This window comes from Opisthocomus hoazin, chromosome 28, assembly GCF_030867145.1.
Source record: "Opisthocomus hoazin isolate bOpiHoa1 chromosome 28, bOpiHoa1.hap1, whole genome shotgun sequence".
Taxonomy (NCBI): Eukaryota; Metazoa; Chordata; class Aves; order Opisthocomiformes; family Opisthocomidae; genus Opisthocomus; species Opisthocomus hoazin.
This window is the reverse complement of record NC_134441.1, coordinates 4,840,645-4,863,852: the sequence shown is the minus strand read 5'-3', so window position 1 is coordinate 4,863,852 and position 23,208 is coordinate 4,840,645. Positions and strand designations below refer to the sequence as shown.

The 23,208-nt window shown below is 46.2% G+C and overlaps 1 protein-coding gene across 3 annotated transcripts in view; it reads left to right on the top strand.

Moving 5' to 3' along the window:
• DPYSL2 (dihydropyrimidinase like 2) overlaps positions 1-23,208 on the top strand; it is a 54,922-nt gene that overhangs the window by 9,674 nt on the left and 22,040 nt on the right. For 2 of the 3 annotated variants that reach the window (XM_075444540.1, XM_009940860.2), the window contains 2 exons: positions 5,233-5,321; positions 6,657-6,841. In XM_075444540.1, the coding sequence (XP_075300655.1) occupies positions 5,233-5,321; positions 6,657-6,841 (274 nt within the window). Of the gene's footprint in view, positions 1-2,009; positions 2,420-5,232; positions 5,322-6,656; positions 6,842-23,208 lie in introns of those variants that run through there. The other variant, XM_075444541.1, reaches the window with a different exon arrangement.

The window sequence follows — 23,208 nt, the reverse complement described above, 5'->3', positions numbered from 1 at the left end:
TCAAGAAATGCTGTTCTGAATTAGGCCCATGTGCAGTGAGGATTGCCTTTTAAAAAAAGTATTTTAAATAGTTATCTTTGGCCAGGTGAGAACAGCTTTAGACATATTAGCATGCTGATGACATCATCCCCTTAAAGGTGCTTCTATTTCTTCTACCAGTAGTGCTGTTCCACCACGTTTAGCATAATGCAGAGAAATGAGGTGAGTCGCTGCTGGAGGTGAACGGTTTCCTGCACCCGTGTTTGTGGTCGTTCCTCCAAAACCACCCATGTCTGTGGTTTTCCTCCGTAATCATGCTGCTGCTGCCAGGGCAGGGTCGTGAAATGGTAGCTGGACTTGGCACACCTCAGATCAGCTGCCCAAGGGCCTCGATGCTCTCGCTCCGACCCTTTGGCAGTGTTTGCTTCCTCCGCGATAGCTCAAGATACTCTTACTTGGCAAGCAAAGGCAAGAAACTATTTGGATATAAAGTTGAGAAGAAAGCTAGCATGAAAGAGAAAAAAGGAACAGTTGCGCTGTCTAAATTTAGAAATCTGATGTAGATGGTTTCTTCCATGTTCTGAGCAAAAATATGCTGAGGTTTCAAAACTTCTTCCAGTACAGATCAGAGAGGGGCAGGATAACTCGTTTAACATTGTCTATTCTCATCATTAAATCAAAACAAAGCCCTACAGGCTAACAAATTAATAATTCTGCTACTGCCATGAGCCACTTTGTCATTTGCTACTCATTGGATATTAACTGATTGGCATATGAGCTACTTAAATGTTGCCTGATGCCCTACCTATACCCAGGAAAAACTTTTTTCCTTATAGCCTCCTGTATTACATAAAAGGTCCTGGTAGTCATCTGTTTGAACAGATGTTGCCTTTATAATGATTTACTAGAGTAATATGCTGAAGGCTTTAATTTCTTATGGGCTGAGCAGGGTGTGTTTCACGGAACTGTTTGGGTCTGTAAAGATGCTGACATTTTGTGATAGGAGGAGCTGGCCATTTGCTTGTGTGACGGGAAATTCACCCAGGATTGAGGGAAGAAGGTAAGTCTTTGTTGGACATTAATTGTCTGTTATAACCTTCAAGCAGAACTGGATTTGTGCTATTTATGAGAACTGGTGTCACAGAGGTATTTTGAGCGGGTGTCCCACACTCTGGCCACGAATCCCATCTCTCTTCAGTGCACTGGAAGCGCACTGTAAATAACCAGGAAATGTTTATGCCATTTAATGCGTTTCTTTCCTTGAAGTACCGGCTTATGGAGTTCAGGGACTGAGAAATTTCAAGACTCCAAGCGTGACTGAAACGTTGAACGCGGAGTTGGCAACCCTGGCATAGTAAGAAAGGGCCAGAGTGAGTGGTGAGGACGCCTGCGTGCGTACCCCGGCCCCGGCCTTCCCTGCCGCCGGAGTTCCAGGTCAGTGACCACGGGAGGTCTGGGCCGCGTTTTCCAGACGAGGAGGTGCGGGAGAAGGCACTGAGAAGGCCCGGGACTGCCTTCGAACCTTGCTAGTCTCCCCCGGCAATTTGCTTCCCCCCGCCCCAACAGCTTTCTGCTCCGGTGGCGCCAAGAAGGGCGGGGTGGGACAAAGAAGATGGAGGGCAAGGCGTTCTCCCCGGCGCACCGGCTGCCCGGGCAGCCCCCTCTCCTCCCGCAAGGTCCGTAGCCGGGGGGGCGGGGTCCCGCCATACCCCCCTTCTGCCATCCCCCCCTTCCCGCTCCGCCGCGGGGCGCGGGAACGGGCGGCGCCGCGGGTACCGCGGAGAGGGGCGGGGCCGACATCTCCATTGCGCCACTCCGTGTGTCTGCTCCTTCGCCGCTCCCCATTGCACGGCGCCCGCCGCTCATTTGCATCCCCGCCAGGCGCTCAGCCAATGGCGCGCCGAGCTGCGCCGGCCCCTCCCTCCCACCGGGAGAGGGAAGGGAGCGGGCGGGGGCGCATGCGCAGCTGTCGCTGTTGTTGCGGGCGGTGCTCGCCCCCTCGCTGGGCTGGGCTGGGCCGGGCTTGGCGGGGCTGGGCCGGGCCGAGCGGGGCTGGGCTGGGCTCCGGGCAGAGGGAAGAAAGGGAGACGCGCAGGGGTGGCTGCTTCTCCCCTTCCTGCCATTGCGGAGAGCAGGGCTCGCCTCCCCGCCGCGCCGCGCCCTCCCCGGCGGACCCCCCCCGCTCCGCTTCCTTGGGATCGCATTGATTTGAGCTTGGGGGATTTATTTTTATTCTATTTAATTCTATTCCCCCCCTCCCTTCCCCCCCGTGGAGAGGAGGTCGGGGAGCGGTTGCTGCGCGGGAGACAATAGAGATACAGCAGCCGCTTCTCAAAAAAAACGCAAACCCAAAAAACCCCAACCGCATTAAATAAATCGGTCGGGGGAGCGGGTTCCCGAGATGTCTTACCAGGGGAAGAAGAACATCCCGCGGATCACGGTGAGTGGGGGCCGGGGGGAGGGGTGCGCGGGGATTAAGCCCTTTGTGTGCGCGGCGGGGGAAGGGTGGGGGGGGAGCCGCCCCGGGAGGGCGTCGGGGGGAGCGGGGTTCGCTGTCCTTCCCAGAGCAGCTGCTGGCGGCCTTGGGGCCCGCTCCGCGGTGCGGAGCCGCTACAGAAACCCCTCCCTCGCTGCGTGCCTGGGGGGGCCGGTGTAGGGCAGGTACTGCGGATCCAGCCGCGCCTTACGTAAGGCGAAGCGTTCGCAGCTAGCGGGCTGTGGGCAGCCGCTGGTTTTTCTGAGTTTTGCGTCGCTGGCAGCGGCTGCATCTCCCAGCCCCGCGGACACACCCATGCGAGCCCGCCTTCCTCGGGCTCCGGGGCAGGAAAGGCAGCGCGGGGATGGGGCTTGGCGGTGTCCCACCGCGCGGTTCCCTCGCGAGCGGTGCGCAGGAAATGCGGGCGATGCACAAAACCAGGGGTGAGAAATGGAGCAGCCTCTTTTTTTTTTTTTTTGGAAGGGGGGGGGAATAGTTTCCCTCCGAGACCAGTGGTACAGAGCCTAAAAAGATGCATATGATTAAATAGTGTATGTTTAAATCACGATCAAGGCTGCTGCTGAACTGCTGTCACGGGCCAAGAGTAGCGTGACGCATTTTGCTTATGGCTGAATGCTCTGATTTGGGTTGCGTGCACCCGGTGCAAATCTCTTGAAAAGATAATGGATAGAAAAAATCATATCTGGTCTAATTTGCTGTTGTATAAACACAGAATTGATCTACTGAGAGTAATGCTTGAAGGAGGATAATCAATATCTCGCCACCCTGTGTTGGCTGCGTCAGGAGGGTGAATACGTGCAGATTCAGTGGCAGGCCCTTGCACGGTTGCAAGCTGCGTGCGCTTTTGTCTCCCAAGGTGGTTGAAACGAGCAGAAGGCTTCGCGCTGATTGCAGAGCCTACTGCTCAGCCGCAGCAGGAGAGCTGTTTGCTAACGGAAGCATTCAGAGCATGGTTAAAATGGTCCAGGATGCATTTTTATTGGTCACTATGTATATATATTTTTTTTTCTGCTTTCCTAATTGATGCCCCCTGCGTTAGGACTTGGGCTGTCAGTGGCGTCGATGGCCAAACTAGCTGATTCCAACAGTAGCCGGCCTTTTTGATAGCACAGGGCGTCTGCACTAGAGGTGGGCATCAATACTGCAGTGTTTCTGGAAATGGTAAACATGTAGGACACTTTGCTGTAGAGGCTGACGTTGAACGACAAGTGGGTTTTTCACGCCCCAAGTTAATTCATTCAGGCTTATTGGCATTCACAGCAGATCCTAAATTTAAATCTTGGGGTTTTCTTTCTTTGTTTTTTAAATTGGTGGCGTTATTCAGGGAAACTCTCCATTGCAGCAGTAGGAAGAAGGAGAAGGGAAAAAAGAGAGGGGGAAGGAGAATCATTTAACATCTCAGAGATGTTTAGTGGCTATATAAAAGATGGATATAATGGTATAAATCAGTAGCTGATGCAATTAATGTAGCGCTTTTGGCGTTAAAAGAACTATGTCAGCTTGTGCCAGTTGAGAATCTGGTGCTTCAGCTCCTCAGTTTTATGACAAGCTCTTTGGTTCTTTTCTTGTTCGACCAGCAGAGTCCCAGCTCGAAATAAGGGTCCTGAGCACCACTGTCACTGCCCTATATGTATTTGCTATAGGTTCAGGGCACCACTGAGTTCAAGTCTTGCTTTCTGCCCCTTCTTGAAGTCAGCATTTGGCTTCACCAGCTTTTGGCTGTGCTGCTCTGATACAGCTTTGTTCTCTTACAAAGACATTTTTGGGAGGAGTAAAGCGAGTAAGTACAAGAGCAGATACAAGGGCCAAAGCGTAGTTCAAACTGAACGCGGAGTAACACGTATGTGCTTTGCTTTAAATATATGTGCATCTGTAACATAGGGAATGAAGGCACCAGGGGAACACAGCAGTCACTTTTAACGTTCCTCCCCATCCAGAGCTCTGCAGAATTGTGTTTCACTCTTGTCTATGACTACTGCAAAAAAGATAAATTTGGTTTTGACCTAAAATCTTGGAAAAAAGCAAGATGTAACCTGGGCTGTGATAAAAGCACATTGCTTGGTAGCTGCCTTATTATAATTATCCTTCTGTTCTGCCAAACTGTCTGCTAATGGGATGGAATTTTAGTAACATTTTTTTAAATCCTTCTCTTAAACTTAATTTGCTAATATGTGCTTATGGCTATCTGATTATGCAGTAGTGCGCTGGAAAGGCAGTAAAAGCGTCTGCTGCATTGAAACATCATGAAGTTGGACAAAATTAGTTTGTTTGTGTTGTGTAACCCGTGGCAACAGACTTCTGGTCCACTTCCCTGACAGCAGTTGACTCACAGTAAAGCCAAGTAGTGACTCCAGTGTGTGGGTGCATATAGGAAATTCTGCATACGACCAAGGCAGGAAAAAAAAGAGATGTGGCTATTGCGCATCCCTCGAAGTAGTATTTAATGCTTGTGCTGTAGGTGATGGTGGCAGACTGCAGGTAGGAGTGAAGCTGCCAAGTAGACAAGCCCGCTGGAACTCAGCTCCTTTACTGTTCTGATATTTTTTGGATCATTAGTGTGATGAAAGGACTTGCAGATGAAATAAAATATTTTATCTTCCCAGTTGAAAGTGCGCAGCTGACTGGTGTTTTGACATGCACTTTTGAATAATGCAGAGGTTGTTTCCGTCTCTACTCTTTTATCTCTGAAATGACACTGCAGACTGTCAGCTTTCTCACCGAATAATGGTGTATTGTTGTGTGCTTCTTTGTTGCAGAGTGATCGTCTTTTGATCAAAGGTGGTAAAATCGTTAATGACGACCAGTCGTTCTATGCAGACATTTACATGGAAGATGGGTTGATAAAGTAAGTGAAGCCTGATACCATGTTGTGATGGGAAATGTGCAGAAATGTACTGCAGATTAGCAAGGAAGAACTTCGTCTCAGTGAGCTATATCAGATTGCAGTGAAAAATGAAGATTTCACGTATGTCCTGGTGTTTGATGGAGGAACTTGAAAAAGAAGATGTTAAATTGAATAACAAATGGGTTAAAACTGCATTGTTATTAAAGCGTGGGTTAAAGGATGTACTTATATATGCTTAATTGTAGCTATCTGAGTGGCCCCACGCTGAGATGACACATATGTTGGAAGTTATCTGTATTATAACATTGCACTGAGTTAGGACTGAAGATATTTGAATCCGGAGTTCATCATCCTAATGCAGTTGGTTCTGTTTTAGGGTAGGAGGCTGGACTTAGCTGACCTCTTGAGGTCTCTTGCAGCGCTGTCTTCTGTGATTCTATGGCACGAGGATCAATCTAAAGCCCCTTAAAGTTAAAAATGAGCCTGTAGTTTAAGAATTGAGGTGCAGACCACTTTCCAGCACGCTTTTGTGTTTTTGGTCCGGAGACATGCGTTTCTGGCACATTAAAAGATACTGCGGATTTCTTTGGCAAATTACTCTTAGGAAAAAATGGACAAGCCAGAGGTTACAAACAAAGAATTTTCCTGTTTGGGCTAAACAATCAGCACATGTGCTTTGTTAATCAAGGTTAGAAGTTAAAAGAGCCGGCGAAAAACAGCTAATTAATTGCAATGTGTCATCTACTGTTGCATTTTTAAAAATAAGTCTGTGAAGAGCTAGACTGGGGAGGGCTGTGGGGGTCCATCAGGAATTTGGTAACTGGTATCTATGTGGGTTTATATTTGTGCAGGAACTATGTAATATTTATCCACGAAAGTGGACAGTATAGAGGCAAAAATTCTTCCAGTGCTTCCAAAACAATGCTGACGTGTAAATCGCTGTTAGAATCAAGTGTTGAACTGCCACTTGGCAGCCCCAGTCCGGTCCCAGTAAAGCTGCTCACGAGGCTCTTGCTGTGTTTGGCGCAGAGATGGTCTGATTGTCTCCCTGGTCCCTTCTGCAGCTGCCTGCCAGTGTGGCTGCTTCTTTTCCTTCCTGTTAAGTCTAACATTGCCCTGAGGTCCTGAAGTAATTGCACGCTTTGCTCTCAATTATGCAAAGGCTTCAACGGGAAGAATAAAATATTATCAGCTGTGTCTGTGGATCCTGTACGTTGCTTTAGATGGAGAAGGAAAACGCTAGCCAGGTTAAGCAGCAGAAGGGTGTATGTTTACAGGCTGTTTGCCTTGTCTGTTGTTCGTCTCTGACTTGCTCTTTGAAACCCGTTTACCCAGGCAAATCGGAGAGAACCTGATTGTGCCGGGGGGAGTGAAAACTATTGAAGCCCATGGCAGGATGGTGATTCCTGGAGGGATTGATGTTCACACCCGCTTCCAGATGCCAGAACAGGGGATGACGTCTGCTGATGACTTCTTCCAGGGAACCAAGGCTGCACTGGCTGGGGGCACCACCATGATCAGTAAGCTGGCTGTTTTTTCTTTTCCAAGAAAGCTCTACTTTTTCTCAGGCAAGAACAGAAACTGTGGGCTGTATAAGTCACGTGATATTTTGGACCAGGTACCAGCAGTGGGGGATATCTGATGTCTGTCTAGCCTGCTGAGAAAAACTTGTGTAGGGGTGGGGAGAGGGGTGGAAAATCAGGACCCCAGGATTTCCTCACCTTGCAGCTGTCAGTCATTTCACTCTTGTCGTCTCTGTTGGAGGCATTACCTTGCTACTTGTGTGCTTTACCAGCTTCTTGGGTCTGCTCCTACTGAAACCAGGGTCACTTTGACCTCTGGCTCCAGTATGAATAGCAGATTCTCCACATTCCTCTGCCTCAGTTCCTTTCTCCACGATGTTTATGGATAGATGTCCATCATACGGTTCACACCCAGAAGATTGATCCCCGTGTACAATATGTCTTTGAAAACTGGGCCACTTATTTAAGGATTTGCACTTGTCCGCTTATTTACGCAACTTTAGCACCACGATTTTTGTTAGCATTGTTTCTTTTGTGCTCATACCCTCTTTTGGAGGAAGAGAGAAATCGGGAAATGAAAATACCTCAGGATAAAGACAGACAGACTGACTGTTCTGCTGACACCAGGATTAGACACTCATGGTGTTCTCCTCTGGCTCTAAAATGCCTCATGAATGACTTCCAGGCTATCTGTGGCCGCTTCTGTTGGCTGTAGATGCTTGGCTTGTCAGAGTCAGGACCTTAAAACTCCATAAGTGAGTCATTGTTATTAACCTTGTTTGAGCTAGAGGCAAAAATAAAAACCTGTGTTGCAGTGCAGCTGATAGTGTAAACTGTACCACGGCGCCCTGGAGTCTTGCCACGTACGGGGATCAAGGATAAGGGTGTAAAGTGATAACAATGTCTGAGCATCTTGCATTCTTTCATGTACTCTGAGGTGCTGCCATTTCACAGGAGGGGAGTTAAGGTACAGAGAAATAAAAGAGTGTGATTCGGAACAGGTACTCCTGTCTGTTGTCCGATCCACGGATATAAAGAGATCTTAGGCACAGCCAGGAATCAGCCTAACTCTCCTCAGTTCAAACCGAGCTTCTTACGGACTAGAACATCCTCGTCTCTTTGAGGGTGGTTGTGAGGGATCTTTGATCCCTGGCTTGGTGGGTGGACTTGGGTTGATGGACGTGGAGGTTGGGAGTAGGAGCCAGTGGTCCAAACACAGCCAGACTGTGCTGCAGAAACAGCTCTTTTTCTGGGTCTGGACCTTGCAAAGAGATTGTGTCTGGCCTGTGAACTTGGTCGAATGCTTTGAATAAATAACCTGGGAGATTATTTTTTATAATGTTATCACTTTAGTATATGAAGTTGATGTATGAAGATAACCTCATGCGGGAGTGTAGCTGTGGATGGTCTCACTGTGCGTACTAATAGGCAGTTTTTCTTCAAATCTTTGCTGTCAGTTTAAATTAATGACACTGAAGTGGTATTTTCTTTTCAGCTTCAGTTCATTGCCTTTGTTTCATTGGTTGTTCCTTTGTTGTTAGAACACCTGGTTCACACTTGAGTTATCATTTTGTTCTTGCTTGAACTAGATCGAAATAACATTCTCTGTCATCTGCATCTGACATTTCAACAGCATTATTTGCCCCAGTGGCACTTCTAAAAACATTTTAAGCAGAAATTGCTTAGGGAAAGTTTTCTGAAGTAGCCGTTTACTTTGCTTGCCCAGTTTTACCTTTGCAGAGCTTCATACTTAAGAAATGCTTGGACCTTTCCGTAGACGTGTAGGTGTTTATTGCCTTTGTGACTGTAGTATCTGAATATCTCACTAATAGTGTTTGTAACACGTCTCAGAATTAGGGAGGTTGTAGGAGAGTCCCACATTTTATAACTTCTCATTTTACAGCTGTGAAAAATAAGGGCAATGTAGATTATGATTATGGGCAAACCATGTAGAGGAGGCTGGTGTCTAAACTTGACCTTACTGCCTCCCCGAGTGTCTTGGATTACCATAACAAAATGAAACAATCCTCCCTGAACCAAAAACATCTTCTGAAAGTGTAGCAGCAAGGACAACAGTTGGACTGCTCAGGATGATGGAGAGACGTTTCTGAAGGGTGGGTATCAGCAGCTGGAGCTGAACAGTGGAAAGCAGAATAAATCATCCAGCTGGACTTCAAAGCTTTGGAGACTCTGCTCTGTGTCAGCTCAGCTGTTCTCTTCTTAGCAAAATTATACCATTTGCAAAAATGTTTTTCCACAAGGAAGCATACAGAAGTGCCCGCGTGAACGTGCTCTCGGTGGGTGGCCTTTGGTTTTTCCCAGAGCAGGTGGGAGTTCTGGTTGATTGCCGCCATTTTTCTTTTATGCTAAATAGGACAACGTTTAGTGAACTAGATTCATAATATTGCAAACAAATTGCAGCCTGAAGATGACGTGGTAATGTTTATGTCATTGTATATTTTCAAGACTGTGCCTGGGACTTTTTCAAAACAGAATATGCTCCTCTCATGGAAATGTGTCTAGCTGTGTGCCTACGTTCTTTGGGTGTTTTTAGAAAAGCTAGCCTCGTGGCTGTGAGCTTTTTGGAAAAAAAAACACCCATGTTTCTTCATTTGTGCTTTAAACATACTTTGTATTATTTATTTACCAAATGCCTTCATCCATTTTTTCTTTTATACATAGCCCTCATTTTGGGAAAAAAAAACCAGATTAGTTGGCTTCATGCTCAATTTGTTTCACATTTTAATGCAGGAGGGCACTTGAAGGCTGTTTACTTTACAATCATAGGGAAGTATTTGGCTTATGTACATTTTTAAGTGAAATTTAAACAAGAATCTTGGATAGGTTTCTATTGATTGCTGGTTTTGTGAAAACTGTGGGTGAAATCCTGGCTTTGGCGAGGTAACGGGGAGTTTTGCATTGACCTCAGCAGGGCCAGGAATTCACCCTGTGTGTCTGGTTTGGTTTCGGTGAACTTCATTTTCAGTTCAGATCAAATTCAGTGTTGTTCCTCTAATTCTCAAGGCAAACGCATCCAGGGGAAGCACACAGGAGTTCAGGAATGTAACCTATTGTTTCCAAGCCCAGTTCTCATTTACTTCCGTTCCCCTTTAAAGTAAATTCATTATTACAGCATCAGAGATAGGAGAACCTGACTCTTGGCTGGTGTCAAATGGAACAGCCCCATTTTCTGTGCTGGATCAGTGGAGATTGATCCTGGTGGGAAGCAGGTCTGGCTTCAATCCAGAGCTTCCCAGCTCATCCACTGGTCATCTGGAAGGAGGGAGCATGGCTGGTGGAGATGATCTGAATTAGCCCTTTTCTGCTCCGCATCACCAGTGTTCCTGTAGGGCTCTCCAGTCCTTGCTTTCCTGAGCCCTCCTCTAGGTCGCTTCACTGAGGAGCTAGGACTGTTTTATTTTTCTAGCTACTCATTCCACAGAGGCCATCTGAACAGGAATTCCAGCTATGATCCTTCTGTCTCTACCCTCTTCAGTGCCAAAGGCAAGACTCTAGCTGACTTTGCTAATGTGTAAAAAAAAACATACTTGGTTTTGCTATGAAGAACTGAGAGGTGAAATGATTTACTGTGATGCAATTGTTTTTCTGAAATGGCAGTTACGTGCTCCTTCCTCTGTCCCTACCTTAAAACAATATTAGTGTGGGTAGGTCAGCTGAGGGCAGCACTACATGTTTTAGGGTAACATTACTCTGGAAAAAAACTTGGATTGTCGCCCTTTTGAAATGTCAGAATGCAGTGTTTGGGCATGAAGTTGAAGGGAGTATTCCAGGATGATCCGCAGAAGACCTTGTAGGAGAGAGCGATGTTAGATAGGCTCCAGCTTGTTCAGGGTAGCTTCCCTAAGCTCCCCTGTATTCCATGGAAAGAGAACAGTCCTTCCAGGGTTTTGGGAAAGAACTCAGTCTGCAGTTGCCTGTTGAAAGAGGCTCTTTCTTGTCTATAGAGCCACGGTTTTGTTGAGCTAAGGATGGCATTTTTGAGCCCCTGTTGTCCAGCTTGAGATAGGTTGGTGCCCTAGGATAGAAAACAGTCCCCGAAGCTGTTGGAGAAGGAGGATACCACTGCTAACAACAGGGTGGTCTCTCCAAGTCTTGGGAAGGTTTGGTCACTCATCAACTGAGATGGATGAAATCACCATCAAAATCAATGGGAAAACTCTCCCTGGTTTCAGTAGAGGCAGGATTGCCTTTCTCTGCTCCCAGCCCTTCAGAAAGGATGAAGCTAAGCTGTGCATATTTACTGGCTCTCTGATCCTCTAGCCTGTTTAGTGTCCTCCTGAGAACTGTGTCTATCCAGGCCAGTTCCCACACATGTTTCAGCCCCCCCCCCCCCCCCCCCGAAGACTGTGCTTCTTCCTGGGTATCTGCTGTCCTGGAGTGAAATCGCTTGCTGACGTGTTGACTCAGTCAACCACTGTTATAATCATAGAGAGAAATTACAGTGAGAGAAATTATAGCTCTTTCTGGCTTGGTGACTTGGAAGCCAGCTGCCTTTTGAACTTGACTAGCAGTTATCCTAATAACATGGAGAATGTATGCTGGGAATATGAGCCTTTGTATCTCGGGAGGTTCAGAAAATGGAGAGGAACTTCATGTGGGCTGCAGTCTGCTTCCTGATGCTTCACCCGGCTATTAAAGAGAGCTCGTGTGTGGGGTGGCAGGGGTGTGCGGGAGTGTGAGCTGCTCAGCTCCAGTCAAATTTGTGGTGCACTGACACCAGGTCTCCTAGGTCACCCTGAAGATCACCACCTTGCTAGAAGGAAATGTTTCTGGTCTAGCGTTCTTCCTCGCCTCTTGGTTTTTGAACTGAGCATGACTTGAGACAATGGAGCCACCCCAAAGGAGATCAGAGTCTAAACGGCAATGTGAGCTTAGAGTGGGGTTTAGCACAGGGCTAGGCAGTGTTCTGGTGCAAGGGCAACTTGGCGTGGGGTGGTATTTAGACCCACCAGTGAAGACTAGATCATATTCTACCCTACTGGGTGCTGCTATTTTATGTTATCAGGGTTAGCCCAATCCTGGAAGAGAGTGAGAGTCTAAATGGCGTGCAAAGGAGGAGGATGGAAACGGAGACACAGAAGGAGGTGGCACAGCAGTGGTTGTGCAGTAATTTGTGGCTGAGCTGGAAGCATAAAACCGAGCATTTGGAGTCCAAGGGCAGTGACCACAGAGCTGCAGTGCCTCACCAGGACTCTGTGGCTGTGCATACGACAGCACTGCATTGTTCCGCAGACACCAGCCTGATTTTTGTTTCTTTTTGCACCCAGCAGCAGATATAAAAGAGGAACTGTGCGACTGGGGACTAGCGCTTCAGACTGGCTGCGCTGGGGTGTATGGCTTGTTTCACTTTCCAGCAGCTGGCGGTGGTTCTTCTGCAGCAAAGAAATGTTTAATTCTCTAGAAACGTAATGAAAATGTCCACTTGCTTGTATGAAAGATTATTGGTGATTTATGTGGGTAGAGGCTTCCTTGAAGTCTGTTATGAAGATAATGATGTTACCACACAGGAGTGCAGAGTCCCTCCGGCCCTTTCTCTCCTCTCCCCAGCTCCCCTTGGTGCTTTTTAGACCCCCAGATGCTTCGGCCTCTGCACTGATTCACACTAAATCTTGTTCGCTTCGCTGACTCCCAGCTTCCTGCTGATGTGTTTGTTGCTTTCATTCAGAGCGGGCTTAAAATCATTAATGAGAAAGTTGGTCTGTAAACAGAGATGGGCACTCCCCCGTTGCGAGCTACTCTTCTCGAGCTTTTAAGCCCCTCTAAGTCCATTAGGCATCTCCGCCTGCAGTAGCGTGTGCAGCGACTGCACGGACGATGCCCTGCCTTGCTCTGCTCTCAGCCATCCCTGCGACGCTGGCTTTCTGCTGGATGGGATCGCCTCATTGTTCCGATGGGGTTTCCGAAGGGGTCTCCTTGGATGTGAACGAAACGAATCTGCCAAGCCCTTGATGTCTCTGGCCAGTTAGCACAGAAGGAAACAGCTGTTCTGTCCTCAGCATACGTGGTGCGTTATTGTGTGCATTCTGATTTTTTTCTTCCCTTTGGGCTGAAACTATTGTTTGTCAGCTCTTTGCTGCTGAGAGAATAAGCTCCTGTGAGGAACAGATGAGGACTTTTGAAGCCGTGTAGCTTTGCCTGAGGTTATGCAGGAGGTCTCTGGTGTGATAGGGTCTTTAACCCTGGCTGTCAGACACTCAGCCTAATGACTGCCTACCAGCTGGGCCATCTTTCCTTCTCCGTGCTGAAAGGTGAAATCCGCAGTGTCTGGTTTTGGACTGGAGTCCTGTGAAACTACTGCATCCGGTACAGCTTGTTTGTAAGTCAATCACTAGATTTTTTTTTTTGCCTATTTTCCCATCTTCTGCCATCCCCAGAGCTGCTCTGGATCCTGGCCCTCGCTCCTCTCCCAGAATTCTGCCTCTTTGGCAACACTGATTTTTTTAAAGAGCAGGTGAGCAGGGCCCTTGCTCTGCTCTGGACCCGCTCCACCCCTGTCACTGCGGAGGAGGAGGTGGACGGAGGCTTCCCCACACGTGCCGGAGCCTGGAGACGCTTTATTTAGTTATGAACAAATTGATGTTGAAATGGGAACACCACTGACAGTGCAGGCGTCTTCCTGCAGATGTGACTGACCTAGATTTTTCCGTGCATCCGAAAAGTGGGATTTGGCACTCAGTCAGGAGAAATAACCAATGTTGTCTGTTTATGCAATAGCACTTAATCCCTCTTATTCCGTGTAGTGGTTGGGATCACTCGTGCTGCCTTCCTGCCGCATGGAGAAAACTTCATGTTCTTTGGTTTGAAGAGCTGCTTTTAAATGCTTTTCTTGCTTTCTTGTGTCCAATGCATTCATCCCCAAGTCCTGTGCCTTATGGAGGACACACAGGAGAAGTAAAGAGCTAACAGATATCACCAGTGCGTTGTCTCTTGCATAGCCCTTTACATCAATGAGAAACGCATGGGATACTTTGAAGGGTGTAAAAGTTGGGTACTCCAGCTAAAGCCTGTCTGCTGCAGATGGAAAGGCAATCTTAAAAATAAAATACAATTATCCACCTCCGTTAATGTAACACCATTAGCTGTCTGTGACAGGTTTTCAGGGCATATGTGTTAAATCTTGCTAGATAACCTGTCTTAATCACCTTCAAGTTGAGACAAGGTCTTAAAAGAACCAGCAGGAAATGGCGCCTCCGGCTCTTTTCTTGACTTGTTTTTCTGGGCACAGATTTTTGCCTTCCTACCAGTGTTCAATCCCTTGGCTTTTTCTGCCTTCTTGTGAGCTTGACTCAGCAGAAACCATCCTTGTCAGACAAGGACTTTTAACTTTCCCCATTGGGAATTAGCTTTTTGTGTCAGGGGAAGGAAGCAAGTGATGCCTGAAAGAAGTGATGGCTAAAACTCTGTGCTGCATTTCTCACGTGGGGTTGATTTCAGCAAGTGCTGTCTGTAGAGGGCAACTTGGCATTTTGGGTCAGTGGAGTCTGTCTCCATTTTTCTTTCAGCTGCTATACTTTCAGTTCATAGATCCCATCTGTTTCTTGGAAACGGGACTTTTCTGGTAAGAGAGAGAAATGTTTAAGGAATACAAATTAGCTCCTCCTGTCTAGCATACTTTAATCATGCTTATAAATTGCCAGTTGTTACCAGCCTGGGGCTGAGCCTGCATCTTTGCACAACCCTAACTCCCATGGAAGCCATGTGCATTTAAAAGGAATGCAGCGATGGGCACTGAAGAGTTGTGGCTTCTGGGAAAACGTTTCTTCTCTTGAAACACTACAGCTGGTGTTAGGGCTACCTCTGTGACAAAGAGTATGTCTTTTAATTTCTTTATGCTTGTTGCTAGCTGTCCATAATGGGAGGTGGATTTGTTGCCGAGGGGTTGTAAGCTTTAATTCAAATTAGTTACGTTCACCTACGCTCTTGTCTTATAAGTACAAAGTGATCATTTTTATGTAGAGCTGCCCAGCAGTCCAGCGTGTGAAACACCGGATGGCACCTAGCAATGGGATAGTCCCAGTCCCTCCCAGCTGGGATCCGGACAGATGCAGACCCCCAGTCCCGGCAGCTCATGGTGCACAGCTCTGGTTACTGTGAGGATATGAATAAAAGGAAAAACCTTGTGTGAGGTAGAGACAGGGTGAGCCCTGTGTGTGTTAAGTACTTTTGGCTGCCTGGATCCTGAAAGCCTATTTTAAGTAATAGTAGGAACTGTGAAGACTAAACTTGCAAATGTTAACTGGGAGATCTCTTGGTGAATTCTCAAAGCCCATCAAAAAGGGCTGTGCTTTTGGAAATTCCCCTTCCTGGCTGCTCCTAGGGCATATTTTCACCAGACTGCTTCGTTTCTGAAAGCAGTTACGTATGTGCAGTGTATATATTTTTGGAATCTGGGGGATTCTGTGATGTTTTACATATGAATGAAATTCCCTGGCACAGCCTACAGGCACCGTGAGCTGGTAAAGGAGTTCCTGGAGAATGATCCTGTGTTATTACACAGCACTGCTTTTGTGCAAAGGAGAAGGGGGAAAGTTCCCAAAGCCTAGCGCAGCAAGAGTGAGTGTAACTCAATATTGCTTCAAAAATCTCATTCCAGAAATGCATGTCAGTTCATGATGCTTTCCAACAGTTTTCTTTATTTCAGCTGAGATTTCTCAGGATTTGTATCAGTGTCCGGAGGGAAGACTTCAGCTACTGATGGGCTACAAAGTACTTTTCAGGCTTTTTATCCACTGTGAATTGAAAAAGCTTTGTAAAGTCTTTGTAGTGCAATGATAGCTGGAGAAAAATGTAGATGTGCAGGATGTGAAGTAGAATTAGGCCATGGTACTGAGACCAGAGGTTGCGTCTGCTGCTTGTGAAGCAGTTAGTCCTTTTGCTATGCACTCTCTAAAAGGGAAAAATGGCAGCTGTATGGAAATGACTCGCCACAAGCTGTCCCGCAGCCTGGATCCAGGGACAGTTCAGGCTGTTGATCAGTCTGGCTCTCGTGTTTGAGACAGGAAATGAAGTTGAGGTCTAGAATGTGAGAGTTGCCTGTCAAAGCTTAGTGCATGGAAAAAATTAAAGGCGATGTCTTGGAAAGCTCATACATATGAACTAGTTTGCTGTAGGGGTCCTGGGTCGGGAGAGCTACAGGCTTAGTGTCCATCTTTGGGTTGGCCAGATCTGGTGATGCCCAGGAGCACAACCTTTCCTGCCTCGAAAGTGGTGCTTAGTGCTTCCGCCCCTGGGGGGTCTTCATGGGCCTGGGAAAGTACCAGGCTGCTTGAGAGTCCAGGCAGGGCTATTTCAGACCTGGAGGAAGGAAATTCGGCTGTTAGGGACTGTGTCACAGAATTTTCTATTTAAACTAAGGATGATCTCGTTAGGGCCTCCTGCAGGTTATTGTTACAGCAATCTCAGTAGCTAATTTGCAGGGAATATTAGCCTTACAAAGCTGATAGAAATCTAGCTATGTAGGTGTGGTCAGAAGATTCACATGTGGAGTGTGAATGTGCCGCTTGATCTCTGTCATAAGATGGGATTGTTAGAAAATAGGTTCTGCTGCAGCTCCGCATCAGATCCCGCCCCAATGTTCTCTATGGACACGTGGAAATTTGGATCTGATTGCTTCCTTGCTGTCGTTCTTTTTCAGTCATCAGTGGTTTAATTGAGAACAGAATGGGGACCCTTAGTGTCTTACCAGAAGAGGAAGTGGTATGATGGTGATTGATGAAAACCTGTTTGTCAAATCGTGATGTCACTTCATCACAGCCATGAGAAGAGGAAGTGTCTGGTCTTTGTCCAACAAGGGGAGATGTTTATATGGCAAATACACATAGGGAAAGGACAGGTTCACCAAACAGATCTTTTTTTTTTTTTCCCCCCAATTCCCTCACAAGCTGTTATTTTTTTTTTTAAAGAAGTTATTGCCTAGAATCAGAACTCTTTGCATTTAGTTTATTTTGTTGGGGAAAAAATTCATCTTTCTAGTCCTGAAAACATAAAGCCCTCTCAGAACCATCACAAATTTCCGTTGTAAAAATTCCCGTTCTGCAGTTGTATTCCTCTTCGTCTCCAACACCCCCCTGAGACAACCATGGGCAATGAAATGAAGCTGAGACACCAAAATCTGGTCTTGGCGACAATGATGCAAACCCAGAATTGTTCCAGCTTCCCGGCTAGTGGAAAAAGCCTGACGGGCAGGGTATATCTCCACTGACCTGACAGGGCTGGAACTGGCTTACGGCACTTGATCTTTTGTCCTCTTGTTTCAGATCAAACTTTTGCCCCTTGGATGTGTTGTTACAGTTGTGTTTTGCCTAGACTTGAAATCCATGGCTACAAACGAGGTTTCCTCAGTCCCGCTTCCTGGAGGTTTACAGGCCAATTTATATGGAAGTCTTTGAAGTCCTGTGTGCTGTTTCTTGGTGGGCTTCAAGTGTGGAGTATGCCTAAAAGAAAGAATAAATCTTGGAATCACTTGAATATCTCTTTTGAACTTGGCTCCCCGCCTCCTCTATCATGGTGACCTCCAGAGACACAAGCATAGCTTGGATATGCAATAAACCTGTACTGTAGAGAAATGGAGCCTTTTTTTGATCTGATCTAAATATGTAGTCATTCCAGCTGTTGGAGAGGGTTATTAATTACAGTTTGGACATACAGACCCCTATTCTTTACGTTTGTGTCCAGCTGGCATTAAATTATTAATCATATTTTGGATCTAATCAGCTAAAAAGGCAAGTGGGATATCTGTATGACATCAGTGAGGGAATAACAGACCATTGCAGTCTGAAAATGTAATCAGTGTAGCACGGAGATGCCTAATTCTGCTGAGCCTGGTCCAGCTTCTGATTCTCCGCATGGAGTGTGATAAACTGGATCTGAACTGACAGAAAGCAACATGCGGTGTCGTTTAGCCTGCCCTTTCTTCTGTTAGCTTGGCAGACACATACAAGGAAACAGTCTTTGTGTAGTTGTGTTAGCATGGTGGATGCTATTCTGTGCAGAGTGTTGCTAGTCTTCAGAATAATCTCTGTATTTCAGTATCTTTTCAGGGCGGGGGGGAGGGGAACCACCAACAATAAAATAACGTGGGAATAAATCCCCACAAATATGCAAAGCTGAGGTCTGATTGGTGGGTCCAGGATGTTAAGAAAATTCTTAATTTGACTTCTCATTGCCTTCATCTGTATCAGCTTAGGTATGTCAGGTACATGAAACCTTAAAAGCCATCTTGTAGCTACCCTTTCTTGTCCTAGATAAACTGACGCGGAGCGTGGTTTAGAGGCAGAATTGAGTGTGAAATCAGAACACAGGAGATGTGAGGCTCTTCTAGGTTACTTGATTTGGGATTTTTGAGCTCAGAAGAAATGCTGAGGTCTCTTTGTAGCCTAAACTGATGCAGAGCCGTTGAGCTGTGGTTTTATTTCCATGCTTTGAGCCGAAGTCTTGTTGCTGGGAGGTTTGACTTTTGAACAACTTTGTTACTGGACAAGGCAGTTTTTGGTAGCTCAAGTTCTTGGCATCTAAAAGGGTCATAATGATATATAATTAATAGTAGAAGGGATCGTGGTATTTTACTAGCTGAGAGTTTGAAGTCTCTGGATGAAATATGGTCTGTGATTATGGGATAATCTGTGAGGTTTCTTGGGTCGGTCAGGGGCCTGACTTTAAGTTCACAGGTATTGATATTATTCCAATCACTTTCATAGCATTACTCCCAGTTTGCACCAGTGCCAGGAGAATATTTCTGCAGCCATAGACTAGCAACAATGGCTCCAGGCTTCCAAGTAGGGAGCTGTGCAATTACCAGCGCTGAATTTAATTACAACCTTTCAATAAAACGGCTTGTGACAGAATGTACAACTCAATAAATACACCAGATTTCATCACATGCAGTTGCTGTGAAGATTAAGTAGTATTAAAAAGGCAGATGTGTTTATAGTGATCAAGCTGCTATTTAAATTTTGGTAGGGGCAATCTGCCTGCTAAAAGTTAAGCTTAAACGTTAAGGATTTTCACCTTATAAACTCCTCTTCAACAACAGGCACATTTAATGTAGTAGGAGCAGGAAATAATGTGTAAAACTGCAGTTTATAGTAGCAACTGGAACCCTGCATACATGATTTTATTACATACACAATTTTTGTAACATCTGACCCTAATTCACGTTTATATTGTCCGTATCAAATAGTTTTCCTCTTTTCTGGTAGTAGTGTTCGTTAGCTGAAGACCAAGAAAAATTTCAAGCACGCTTTAGATGACATGTAATTAAACCAGCTGAAAAAAAACCTTTACAGGGGAAAGCTGGAACCAAGGGCTATTAATAGAAGCTCCAGGAAGGGGCTGTTAGCAAGCCAAGGCCTGCTCAAATGAGGCAGGATGCAAAAAAGAAAAAAATGGAACGTACCACAATACCAGGAAGCTATAAAACCCATTAATCCCCACCCATGAGGACATCCATCCAAAAAGTAAAGTTCTGTTTTCAAGGCAAGGCTCTCCCACTGAAGCAATAATTTGTCTTGAGCTTAGCGAGGGGTCAAAAATATAAAGGCATGGCTCTCGAACTGCATTTTTTTGAGCGCTTCACATTGCCAGAGAGAGATTAGATGGGATTTTTTTATGGCTTCAGCCTCAAAGCATCCTGCAGGCTGTTGGTGTGTGATCCCTCGTGCCCGGGCAGAACAGCTACCTCTGTTCTCAAACCGGAGCCTTGCTCAGGGCGTGAGCGAGAGCCGCAGCTATCAGATATTCCCCTGCTTCAGAAAAGCTCTTAAGGACCAGAAAGCCACAGTGTATCCGAGTGTGTACCAGGGAGCCAAGATGTGATGCAACCTTTCACAAAGCCACTGTTTAAAGCTGAGCTCGGCACCATTTTAAGAGTGCTGTGCAGCTCGCGGGTTGGTGTGGTTTTGAAGAAAGTGAGAAGATCCAGCAGCTGAACGAAGGGCAGAGGTATGTGTAAAGCCAACCTGTAGTATGCACACTGATTGGTGATGCGAGTAGTAAATACTAGCGCTTTCTAAACTGATGCTGTCACTGCTCCTGCCCTACTTAGATTTTTCACGCTTGTGTGAATACTACTTTATCTTCCCCCATGCTTGGAAGGTCCCCTTTAAATCAATTCCTCTAAGTTTATTGCCTTCCCCTTTGATTTAACACCGAGTGCCCGATGCACTGGTGGTTGTTATCTCTCCCTCACAGCCTTCGACCATTTCGGCTCCTTGGACGCATAACGTTTGAGTGTGGCTGAAGGCCAGCTCTGGTGTATTAAAGACACACAGATAAGCCAACAGTGGTTAGTGGTGTTGTCTCACTTCAGCTTATTGTCTGCCTTTTAATCTTGAGCCGATTAATCTGTCCAAGGAGGAGCGAAGGATCCTGAGCGAGACAGGCAGAAAAACAGCCATGGATGATGGGTGGGTGGGAGATGAAATACTTGGGAGTAAGAGCAGATGCACCTTGTAAGCAATGTGAAACTGTGTGTAATGACAGGAAAGCAAAACCAGGCACATCAGAGAGGTAATTAAGAGTCTTGGTGATGGTGACTGGAACAATCAGTGCATCTGGGTACACAGGTGCTCAAATCCCACTGCTTTCCAGAGGGAGGTGAAGGCTCGGTTTGTCTGGAAAAAGATAAACAGACCATCCAGTAATTCTGGAATCTTGTCAGTATTTTACCAAGGAAGAAACAGATGATTTGTAAAATATAGAATCCTTTTTAATTATTTTCTAAAGCAGTTATTTTGCTGATGTAAACCAGCTTGCTTGCTTCTAAGCCATAGGCTGTTGAATTTTGGATTCTGCATCTCGGAAGGTTAAAAGATAAATCTACAGAATGTTTTCTGTTCATAGCTGAGAAACCACTGAAATCCTAACTTTGGCTTTGCGATGTAACTTGCTGAGAGTTTATGTTAAATAAAGAGAAACATTAGGATTAGGCCTGAAATTCACTCTTGATTCAGGGAGCCACTACAAGGACTGCAAGTTATTTAGTTCCTCCTTTGAAGGTTTCAGTACTGATGAAGTGATACTTAAATGATCTTTTCCTTTTCTCTTTTTTTCTTCCTTTTGTTTCTGTTTTTGGAGCAAACTTTGAGCTTAAATTGAGCTGGCAACTTCCTTTTCAGACCTCAGCAGCTGACATCATTTGTACAGCAATAATCAACAGCAGGAAGAGGACATCTGGGCTTGGAAGCATGAAGAGATCAAGGCTGTAGCGGTCTAGAGCATAAAGGGGTGGCAACAGTCTGTATTGCAACAGTTTGTCTTGAGTGCGTCCGGCAGACGTGAGGCCGCTCCAGTGGCTGCAGGAATTAAACGTTCATGCTTTCCGAGATGAAGGAACGAAAGATGGGACAGTAAGCTATCGGGTTCCCTAGAGAGCAGTGGTTCAGTGAGGTCAGGACAGCATGCTGCTTTTCGCATGGAAAGCCTCCAGGGTAATCTCCACGGCTGGGTTTGCTGTGTGCTCTGTTGGGTCAGAAGACCTTGTGTCTGTGGTCCTGTGGTGGATCATACCCGAGGGTCATCTCAGGAACCTAGGGCTGTGGGAACGCAGCGCATGGAGCTTTCATCAGCTGCTTTGTACTGATCTGAAGCACAGGGACCTTAAAAGAAAAGCTTTTTGTTTTACTCTGAGCTCTTGCACTGTGCCTGGGGACTGGAAGGAGAACTTCCTCTGAGCTACGTGTGGGCGATTCCTAGCCATACCCATAGGCAGAAGTAGTTGCAATGCTCAGTTATTTTAACAGCAGGCAAAGAATCAATCTTGATTCTTCTCCTTTAAAGAATCTAGGCTCATTCTTGCTTATGTGGGCTCTAACTATTTAAGTTTTTACTTACAAAACCCCAAAACAACAACCCTCCCCTCCGCCTCACCGCCCCAAAAAAACCCCAACCCTTTCATGAGCTCTAGCATGTAAGGATGTAGGCCGTGATCATGCAACGTAGTTGGGCCCTTCAGTTGTCACAAGGGATGGTAAAATTAAGGAGACATTTGCATTTGTCTGAATTACCTCTAGACTAGCACTTAGGGTTGCATCCACCTTCCTCATGTCTTATGTGCAATATCTGCTTCTGCTGCCTCACCTGCAGCAGCTCAGCTTCCTTCCTGCTCCAGGATGCCGTCTGCCAGGCATCCCATGGTTTGCTCAACCACATTGCTCCTTCGCCGAGTCTCTACGGACTAGTTAGATCACAGACGTTTGAAAGCTGTTGGCTTACATTGCACATTCAAGCTGCCTTCTTGCTGACTTCTTCCACGTGAATATAACGAAGTCGTTGATCAGTGATATTTACCTGGCAGAGAGCTGCTATGGAAACCAACTGTGTTCTGTTTTTGTGGAGATGATGGGCAATTTGGCTATCGGTGAGCTCAAGGGAGCTGCTATGAAATGTCAGCAGCGCAGCTTCTATATGAGATATTCCTAATCCCCAGAGCTGACTTTTGTGCACATATGCATCACTACCTCCATCCCTGATCCTTATTGTAACCAGCTGTGGTTTGACTTTGTCAAGTATCTGATAGAGCTCCCTTACCCCCTCTCCCACTACCTCCACAAACTCCCATTAGTCATAGTTGGGCAGTGCATGAAATAAGATGGTGATAAAGCTGTGGTCCTAGACACCAGAGTCATTCCTAGGGGCTCTGTGCTGGGCTGTGAAGACTCCGCAGTGTTAACCCCTTGGTGCCTCAAAGCAGAATTTCCTGATGCCATAAGCTGGGTATCATTTTGGGGGTGATAGAGCACTTAGGACACCTTTCGTCTTAAGTAGAGATGGATTTATTACTGTGATGTGTTAGAGATTAAATGGGCTTTTTAATTAGTCAGTGGGCTGAGGAAGACAGCTCTTGTGTTATGGCACTGGCCGTTTGTGAAAACCTGGGTTTTCTCTGTATCCCATTGGTAACACAGAATGTTATTTTTCTCCTTGTTTTTCGTACTACTTAAGTTAATCTTTAACTTTGGCAGAGTGACAAGGGGCTACGTACTGGCCAAGAAACAATTCAGTCTGGAAGTTAGTGGAAGGTTTCTGACCGCTGGGGAGGAGGAGATCATGGAACAGAAATTGGATGTTGTTTTTTTGTTTTTAAGAACAGGACAGTTTATTGTCCGGTTATATTTGGATTGCTTTTCCCGAGAGTGGTGAAGACCACATCCTTGATCTAATGCCAGTCACCAGGCAAATTTCAGAGCTTTCGCTCATAGCACAGATTTCTCTGATGGGCAGGACACTGCTGTTGGAGCGGGCAAAGGCCACCAGCCACTCCTGAGCCCCGAAGCTGCTGCTGTGCTGCCGATGTACCAGCAGAGAACTGTTCATCACATCCTGCCCTTTGCAGGCTAGCGTGATGC